This window comes from Limulus polyphemus, unplaced genomic scaffold (genome assembly GCF_000517525.1).
Source record: "Limulus polyphemus unplaced genomic scaffold, Limulus_polyphemus-2.1.2 Scaffold1427, whole genome shotgun sequence".
Taxonomy (NCBI): domain Eukaryota; kingdom Metazoa; phylum Arthropoda; class Merostomata; order Xiphosura; family Limulidae; genus Limulus; species Limulus polyphemus.
In genome coordinates, this window is record NW_013667037.1 from 34,677 (window position 1) to 45,013 (window position 10,337).

Consider the following 10,337-nt stretch of genomic DNA (forward strand, 5'->3'; position numbering starts at 1 on the left):
TAACCAATAACTCTATCTAGATTATAGAGATAACTGCCAAGGGTTAAATAACCAATAACTTTATCTAGATTATAGAGATAACTGCCAGGGTTAAATAACCAATAACTTTATCTAGATTATAGAGATAACTGCCAGGGTTAAATAACCAATAACTTTATCTAGATTATAGAGATAACTGCCAGGGTTAAATAACCAATAACTTTATCTAGATTATAGAGATATTTTAGCAATATAAAACGAACACTTATTTTAATAAAATGTATATTTATTTTTAACTAGGCCTACAAATGTAGCCGAATGATAGGTGGAAATACCCTTAGAAACAGTGAAACAGAGGTACGTACCTGTACATTTACCCACTATATTACTGTACAATTAAGGACCCGATATATAGGTTTCGTGGGTTAGCAGATCTGTTTCTTGTTCACTTCAGTGTGAAAGGGGGATTTAGCTCCTGGAAATACGCAGTGATTACTTTAATGGGTAGTCAGTTATTTATGAAACGATCGATTTTCATGAGATGGTAAACAGGTTATGAAAGAGGGACACGATGAACTGGGTTTTAAAATTATAAATATACACTTCCGTACACGCTTTTTATTATGTATCAGAAATTGTCTTTTTTATAATAGATTGATATAATAAGATAGAAGTATGTAAAAAAAAAAGCTCGAGGACTGTCTTCGAGGAGAAATCGGAAAATTCAATTTAATTGTGCATTTTAAATTATTGCTTCTTAGTAAGTTATTTCTGATCATTTATTATGTATTTCTATCAGGATCTTTTTTATAATCTAGTTCAATACAACTTCGGTAAATAGTGTGTTTGTCAAGGATATCAGTCGTTCATGGACGTCAGTTTGTACTGTGATATGTGTATATATATTGAACCAAATAATTATTATCAGACGATCGATGATCATGAGCGTAAATAAAACATGTCTGTATTTATCTATATGGACTTCTTTCGAGTTCTTTGTCTTATCAAGAAAACTAATTAATTAAAGCCGATCCAGTTTATTTAGTTTCAGGTATTTGCCCAGAAGCACTACATGAATTTGAAATTGTGTTATCAAACGGATAACACATTGTAGAAAAACAACCAGACTCTGTGGTGTTATTTAATTACGCTAATTTATTATTACAGATTATTTTCACACTTTGCTACCAGATTGGTGCTTATTCACTGTTTCAAGTGTTTTCCTAGTCATGATTAAAGCATTAGTTACGATATTCAACATATTATAAGAGCTTTATCAGAAAATATAAATATTATAGCGTCATACGAGTAATACCAAACATATGAAAACCATAACCCTGCTTTAAAGTTTTGTCAAATACGGGATAATCTTATATCCGCTTAGAGCATTGATTGTATGGCAATATTTAGTCGTTAACAAGTAATTTGACTTGGTAAGAAATATTGTGTGTGTGGATAGGATCAACCATAAATGCTTGGAAATCCCTCTTTTATGGTTTCAGTATTAGTGAGCTGTAAAAAATAAAATGTTGAGCTATACATGCATTAGTGTATCAAATATTTTGATTGTTGTTTGTAAGGTGTTACAAAATATTATTAATGAATTTTAATCCCGTCCGATATTTCATTTATGAGTTTTGATGGTTGAATGATTTAAAGATTAATGTGTCGGTCATCATAAAACTAATTTTATTTATATGCCACCCCCACGTACAAAATGGGATACCACTACATATATGTATTATTTTATATTGTCGTGGATATTTTCTATTTTGTTAAGAAGTCCATATTAATCAGTTATACGTAGAAATGCTGACATTCAATGTTAACTCTCTATTTACTATATTATTAACAGAATACGCCATCGTCTTTGTTTTTCAGGAATCTACTTTGTTCTGTCGTTATCCTGAATTGTTAGCTTGTCTTTGTTTTGTTGAATCTCTAGCTGACAACGAAGTCCTTGTGGTAGAAGGTTTGTTGTCTTCGACTAATCCTGGAGTAAGTTATATGAAATGATTCTACCTCATACGTAAACTTGGTGGTGGTGATAGCTATTTTACACATTATACTAACTTTGTTCGTTTACTTAGTAAATTAAGCACTTATATAAGTTACACTAATGGTAATTAAACTTCATGGGAGTTATTATTAGTAAATTAATTGTTTATATACAATGTGTTTGTTAACAACGCGTTCTGTGATTATTTGCATTCGATATAAAAATCAAAATGTCACTGTTTTAAGTAAACATTTTATATCCCTTTCAGCTAGATCTCGAGACTTAACAATATTTGGTGATTAAGATGTTACTAGATAACCTTGATCTTTGACATTGGCAGGTATTTAAGCATTCCTACTATTTTTCATGTTTTAATTTTAGTTGAAAATAGTTAAGCTGTTATTGTCTTTTAGAGTTTTTTTTTTTCGCCTGGTTCTGACAACAAATATTGATTTTAGGTGACTGATATGCGTTTAATGGACATCTGCGACTGTTTCGACCGTCCTTTCAAGCAGTACGAGGACAGTTCCTTACTCCGAGAGCTGAATAAAGCCCTTGTTGCTTTTATTCAGCCAAAGAGTCAAGGACGCCGCTTCCATGTCGACCAGAGTTCGAGCTTTGAAGAAACTAGTTCGGTTATGTTAACTAACAGCCAAGGAAAGAAAACACAAGATTCGTTAAAAAAACATATTCATAATAGTGAATGTAGCAAAGGAATATGCTGCGATAATACAATCTTGTTTAATGATTCAACCAATACGAAATGTGTTTCATCAGAAGAACATTCCATTATTAGTAACAATAAATTTAACGGTAAGAATTATCATGAAGAAACTCGCTTCATTAACACCAAGCTTTCCAATTGCTCAATCGTCAAAAACTATACGGATGAACATTTTCTTAGAAATGAAGTTGGACCTGTGGTCGATGACAGCCAGAAGAATCATTGTTCCAATACAAGTCTTCCCCAATGTTCAGCCGTTGATGTGAAAAACTATACAGATGAGAATTATGTTAGAAATGAAATTGGATCTAAGGATGATGACAGCCAGAAGAATCATTGTTCCAATACAAGTCTTCCCCAATGTTCAGCCGTTGATGTGAAAAACTATACAGATGATAATTATGTTAGAAATGAAATTGGATCTAAGGATGATGATATCCAGAAGAAACATTGTTCCAATACAAGTCTTCCTCAATGTTCAGTCGTTGATGTGAAAAACTATACAGATGATAATTATGTTAGAAATGAAATTGGATCTAAGGATGATGATAGCCAGAGGAATCATTGTTCCAATACAAGGCTTCCCCAATGTTCAGCCGCTGATGTGAAAAACTATACAGATGATAATTATGTTAGAAATGAAAGTAGAGATCTTAGTGATTATGGCCAAGAGAGATCTTGCTCCAAGAACAGACTTTTTCATGATTCACATGCCAATAATGCAAAACCTCGTTTCAAAGCAAAGCTATTAAATTATTTGGCCAATGTGAAATTTTTCATACCACAAAAACAAAAAATCAAAAATGAAAATAATAGTAAGCACTATTTTAGAAGTATATCAGATTATATTTCTCCAAAAGTACCAAGGTTTGTCTACAGGAAGCAGCTTAACATGCAGCAAGACCAAAGGTTTATTGACAAATCCGAAATCCGTGCAAGTTCACTTGATCACAAAAACAATGGATTAGGTAGCGATACTAACCAAAAACTAAGTAGTTTAACAGCAGCGGACATAGAGAATAATACAAAGAGAATTATCAAAAGAAGCCCAGAGACTAGCGATACAGAAACCAACAGCCACTCACACAGCCCAACTCAGAAAGACCATTTCAAAGCTCAACTTAAAACACATTCTTTTCTTTGTAAGGATACAGCAATAAATTCACCAGTATCTGACGGTTTTGAGACAGAGATAAAAACTATACAGTACAGTGGATCATCACAGAAATCAAGGTGTAAAAACTTGTCAAAATCAACGCAGAATTCGACCTGTGAAATATTAAAACCAAACCCCTGGTCATCAGAAAGTTCAAAGTGTGAAAATGAAAGTCATGGAAGAATGTCAGATACTTCTGATTATAAGAATTCATTACCTAATTCTAGTTCAGGATCAGAGATTTCTTCTCAGTTTATGAGTTTAGCTACATTGGAGGAAACTTTTGTAGATACTGGAAACAGCGAATCATCGGAACATGGGCTTTTAAGGCATAATCTACCCATCCATCAATATAAAGAAAGAGACAGTCTTGACTTAAATTCAGAAGAATCTTCCTGCAAACGATATGCTCAATCTGAAAACATTGAACAGCAACACATTTCAGAATCATTCACTAACAAAACCTTCTCATTAAGCAACGCGAAAGGGGGCATAACCAACAATTCAAATTTACTTACAACATATGAACAACTTGATGCATGTCATCCTATATGTACGAATTGTAAACCTTGTTTTCATACTAGTTCCAAAAGTTCTAAAAATACTGAAACGTCTCAGTGTAAATCTTCAAGTAGATCAAGAGCTTTCTTCAAAAATTTTAAAGACTCTTGGACAAGTGAAAGCTCACTGGACTCATGGAAATCGGCAAATCAAAATTCTGAAGAAAGTAATGAAAATTACGTTATCAAAGAAAGATCTAGGAATTTATTAGGATTTCGTCTATCGAGAGAGAGACCTTTAAATGTTTTAGAAAAAGAGCTTTTGCCTAGAGTAAACCATAAAGTTTTCAAAAGGTGTGAACTAACTCATGAATACACAAATTCATCCGAACATTTTAGAGGAGTAGATAAGAGAGGTCAAGTGTCCATGGATGATGAGTACTTTACAGCGGATGAGAGCGTAGATCAAGGTACAATCATATAGTTAGTTTTAAGACTAGTATTAAAGATCATGATAACTTGTTTCATCCAAAATTTATTTGCAGATGAAGCCATAGAAAAATGTTCTACTCTTTCTAGTGTTTAACATAAGAAAGACAAATACATTGGTTTGTTTTGTATTTTTAATTAAGCACAAAGCTACACAAGGGCTATCTATGCTCTGCCCACCACGGGTATCGAAACCCGGTTTCTAGCGTTGAAATTCCGTAGACATACCGCTTTGCCACTGGGGGGGGGGGACATTGGTTCATAAGTAATAATAGCTTATTATTATTGTTCTGTAAAAAATATAAAAAGACGGTATGGTGTCATTTTTTTTATTTTGTATAGATAGTGGGCCTGGTAATAAGCATGGCGACCTGTGCATCTGAGGGTTTATGGCTCACGTCTCGTTGCCGCAAAAACACGCTACGCACTTTGTGTTCGTGGGTGCAGTACAAGAGTGACGGTTAAATCCCACTATTCTATTACATTAGTTCAAGAGGTGGCGGAAGGTGTTATTGACAAGTTGCTTTACCTCTAATCTATCAGTTCAAAATTACGCACGGCTAGTTTAGATAACCGTTGTGTACCTTCGTGAGGCTTTCTGAAACAGACAAAAAAGATTTTCGATTAGTATGTGTCTGTGTGTGTGTGTGTTTTATAGCAAAGCCACATCGGGTTATTTGCTGTGTCCACCAAGGGTAATCAAACCCCTTATTTCAGCTTGTAAATCCGCAGACTTACCGCTGGACTATTGGTGGACTATTGAATAAGAATAATACGTCAAAACAAAAGAGTCATGGGAAATATTAAGTATTAGCATTTTAATTTAAGCTATTTGATATCTAGAAATTTATCAGTAAGAAAAAAAAGAGAAGAAAAATATATATAAATATATATAAAAAGACTTCTTAAATATCTGCATCCCGCAAATAACAAATTCTTGAAAAGGTTAAAGTTAAGTCATTTTCTTCACATTTTTAAAACATTAGAAAATTTACTATGTTTAGGAAGACAATAATTCAGTGTACTTAGCTTTTTTTGAGCTTGCATAAAATATTGATGATGAGCTGAAGCAAAGTGTTTTTTCTTATTTTTTACAGACTACTCATCATGCTCTTATTCAGAAAAAGATGAAAGCGAATTCTCTCAGAGTACTGAGGATATTTTAGAGGATGATAGAAGTCAACTTTCGCGTGGTAGTTCGATTGGTTTTGTTTTGGAAGGAAGTGATTTAGATGAATCTTTAACTGTTAGTTTATGTGAACACAACGATGATTTCATGAAGAGAGATTGTCTCCGACACCAGAAATTGTCCGGTCGGAGGACAGAGAGCTCAAGTAAAAGCAGCGAAATGGACAACATTATTGAAGATCCCAAATTAGGTTTCACTAGATTTCCTATTATCCCAATCAGGTCGGCTAACTCAGAGCCTTGTCTCCTACATATGTCGCCATCAGATCCAGCACTAGCTTTACCACCACTACAGATCCCCAAAGATGTCATCGCTACATCATGGAGGGGCCGGAATTTGTTGATGTTTACTGGAAAAGGAAACCTTAAAGCATACTCATATGATGGTGTTAATCCTAATCTTCCGGTTCCTTTCAAGGCTAGGTTTAGATGCAAAAAAACATCCAATGAAGAACTTAGCAGGGACGACCATTTCTACTCTTTCGCTGATGCTTCACTTTGGCACTGGGGGTCAGCAGGATCAGTAAGTGGAGTTTCTTCCATTAAAAGTTCTTTAGGGGACCTTTTCAGCGATAAAGAGGACTCTATTAACAACGACAAATGTAACTCGTTGCAACATTCAAAGAATGAAAGTTATGAGCAAGTAGATATGGAAGCGAAAAAGGTATTTCTTGCAAGTTGTTCGAAAACAAATTTCATTACTGATTTATTGATAATGTGTGATTCTCTCAAAATATATTGTTACGTCTTTGCTCGTTTGTTAATTTCCGGTATAAATTCTTTCCGAGGAACTTCAATGACACAAGTCCTTTCTTAATTAAAACTAGTTTATTCTTCCTCGATACAACTTTGTAATACACAGAATTTCCAATCAGTACGTTAGACTTAACTACTTTTATAACACACGCTATAAATCACACTGATTCACACACTTTACTTACGGTGCCTACTGTTCGCTTGACTCAATTACCTATATGTTCAATCACGCTGGTTTTTCTCGCCAGGCGTATATACTAAAAAAGAGGGCGTCTAGCAAACACTCGGACATTCGCGGGGTTCCTCGATAATTCGAAAAACTCCAGCGCGCATGCTCCCAGCGTCACGCGACTTCCGCTGTCGTAACAATATATATATATATATAATTTTGAGTTACAAGGTTTCAAATATCAAAACAGATTGAATGACTTAAAATGTAAAAATAATTGAGGTACATTACGAAGGTTAGATAGTTATTTGCATTTCACTTTTAGTTATTTAATTGAGAAAGTTTAGTGTTATCATTTTTCATATCATTATTTTTTATATACAAGAATTACAAAGCACAAGTGTCAGAAATGATACTATAACCACTTTAAATCTTATTAACAAAAGTTGAATAGATTATGGGTAAACTTAAATCGTTTGTCTGACTAAAAAAGGTATTATTCAACAGCTCTGTAACACTTCAACGTCAGAGGAACTGCGTCCGGTGGCGACACACTGTAACATTTCAGGAGACTGTCAACTTCATGTTATTATTTTATGGATAGCTGCCAGCAGAGCAGGTCTTCCTTCCCTTATCGTCTATACAGATGGAGATCAAAGGTTATCCCTGGTCAGTTTCATGTCTTTAATTGTATAAACAGTATATGAACATCATTTTTGTTAACATTATCCTATTAAATTAAATACCTCAATTCTTTTTATTTTTAAAAATGTATTGAATTTTTAATCGAAGATATTATAGTGACAGAGGATTTACTAATTTATAAAGTAACTGAAAACTTTATGGATTCTGCCTTATACATTGTTCATTGCCAGCTAAGCTGTATGACAAGTAATCACACGTGATATCTGTTAATTTAATTTAGCACAGATAGTTCTTATGTTGCTTTATGTGAATATCCGAAACAAACAAACAAAGTAACAACAATCTCAGTTACATAAAAAGAGCCACTTGAAAACTTTAGTTTTGAAGGGATTTTACAGTGCTTGTTTAGAATTTTAACACAAAGCTACACAGGGGCTATCTGTGTATAGCGTTCCGAATTTTAAAGTAATCGACTAGAGGGAAGACACCTCACAGCTAACACTTGTACTATTCTTGTATGATCAAATAATAGGTTTTAACTGTCATTATTATAGAGCACTCACGGTTTGAGAGTGTGGAGCACATTTTTGGACTCAATCCAACTTTATAGTGAATAATCTCTTCATCCATTTGAAATTCTCAATAAGAATGTTAAACAATTATTCCTTAGTTGAATGGCATCAAACCTATAAAATAACTAGAAAATTAAATTCAACACATTTTCTTCATTCTCACCGTTAGTTAACAGAAGTATGTCATCAGGCTGAAAAGCGAGGGTGGACAGTTGGAGACGTGGCTTGTGAAACTCTTCGGTTTTGCAGAAACCAACTCTCTAACGGACAGAACAAGAGTGATAAACACAGAGAGACAACTCTCTTCCGACATTTGATAGGTGAAGATAATGTTATTACCTCGGATCTTTAGAAGAGATGTAATGGAAACCATGGAATGTTATATCATGTCACATTTATAAAATATCTTAGTTTTTCCATTTATACTGTAAATATCTCGTTCTTGTATAACATAATTTATATTGAAAATACGTCAACTGAAGTCAGAAAAGAATTAAAAATTATCTTAATTATTTTGAAATTTAGCAGGTTATGAAGCTTGTGAAATTTGTTTACTTAATCTTTATCTTTTGTGTATAATATTCAGAAGCAATTTTTATAAAATTAAAATGATATATTTGACTTAATGAAATTACTGAATGTCAGCCAATAATTAAGAATTCGAATACGTGTTGGAAAAACTAAGTCAAGTATTAACATTACAATGAATTGTAAACTACCTTCAATTTCAGTTAAATCCTTTGATGGAAATTATTACAGGTAATGGTAAAAAAATCCCAAATTTCTGATTTGGTTTGATAGAGCCCACTATTGCCTAATGCACAGTATCAGAAATTTTACATCTTTACCCCTAAATTAAATTCTGGCCAAACTAGAACAGTTCTAATTTACCAATGCCATACCACCTTTTTTTTTATTCTCAGGCTAAATACATGTAATAATAAATAAATAATACTTGTGAACCAGTGTATTTGTTTTTATTGAGTAAAACACATTTTTTTTAATACTGTTACGTCTACGTTTGTTAATTAATTTTCCGTAACTTCGTTCCGACGAAACTTTAGCGACACCGGTCCTTTCTTAAATAAAACTGGTTTATTCTTTCTGAATATAACTTTGCGATACACTTAATTTCAACAGTCGCGCTATAACAACGAACTTCTCACGTGCTCAACTTCAATAATATTCAGTTCAATTACACACTCTCTGACTGCAGTTCAATTACTCATTACCTACACATTATCCCGTCACTTTGTGACCATCTTATATATACCAGAATACCCCCAATCTAGTAATCTCCCGACAATTCACGAAGATTCGAGAAAGAAGTGGCGTGATACTAGTCACGTGACCTCGCTGACGCAACAATATCATAAACTTAACTGGTTAAGTTAGTGAAAGCTGACTTATTACAGACTTTGCCGTGGTCCTAGAGGTAGTTGGTGTTACGTATGAGAATTTCAAATTGTCTGAACCCGAGCTAAATGATACTTTAAATTTATCAGTTAAATTGTAATTTGGATTTAGTAGTTAAATTAAAGCCGATATATAGTCAGTTTATGATACTTGCCAACAAGATTGATACATACAGTTTTCTCTTTTAACCCAAGTACGTTTTAATATACGCACAACAATACAATTTACAATAACAATTATTACAAATACTTATTATAAACGAAAGTTTCACAAATTTACAAGCAATATAAAGTCTTCTTTCTAGTTTGAAACTTCCTTGATATATTATCGAGGATTCACGATGAGCGAGTTGATTACGAGTTGATATAAGCACAATTCACTTAGTAGGAGGTTAGCTAGCCCTTAGTTCTCCGTCATCACTCGCCGATGACAGGTCGCGTTTCACCGATGACGTCAGCTAATGTTTTCGTAAAAATACTAATATCCGATGGGAATCCACTGAAGTTAAACGATGTGTAATGTTCGAGCTTTGTAAAGGTTCCTGGTCAAATATCTGTAGTTTTCCGATTAGTAAGCGTTTTATTACAATCACAGTTATAGTATCCGAAGTTTTATAGCACACTGACTATAGCTAACTAATAATAGACATAGTTTTTGGCGCGTCACGTCGGTTATATTTATAGCCGTGGGAAGGTTTTCTAGAAAATTCAGATTACGTAACAATACAATTTGAGTGTTTACGTA

The 10,337-nt window shown here is 33.5% G+C and overlaps 1 protein-coding gene across 1 annotated transcript in view; it reads left to right on the top strand.

The window, feature by feature from the left end:
- LOC106463505 overlaps nucleotides 1-9,139 on the top strand; it is a 41,307-nt gene extending 32,168 nt beyond the window's left edge. The window contains exons 7-12 of the mRNA XM_022391030.1: nucleotides 280-336; nucleotides 1,861-1,977; nucleotides 2,437-4,828; nucleotides 5,945-6,699; nucleotides 7,468-7,629; nucleotides 8,347-9,139. Coding sequence (XP_022246738.1) covers nucleotides 280-336; nucleotides 1,861-1,977; nucleotides 2,437-4,828; nucleotides 5,945-6,699; nucleotides 7,468-7,629; nucleotides 8,347-8,529 — 3,666 coding nt within the window. The 3' untranslated portion in view covers nucleotides 8,530-9,139. The remainder of the gene's footprint in view (nucleotides 1-279; nucleotides 337-1,860; nucleotides 1,978-2,436; nucleotides 4,829-5,944; nucleotides 6,700-7,467; nucleotides 7,630-8,346) is intronic.
- The last annotated feature ends 1,198 nt before the right edge of the window (nucleotides 9,140-10,337 follow it).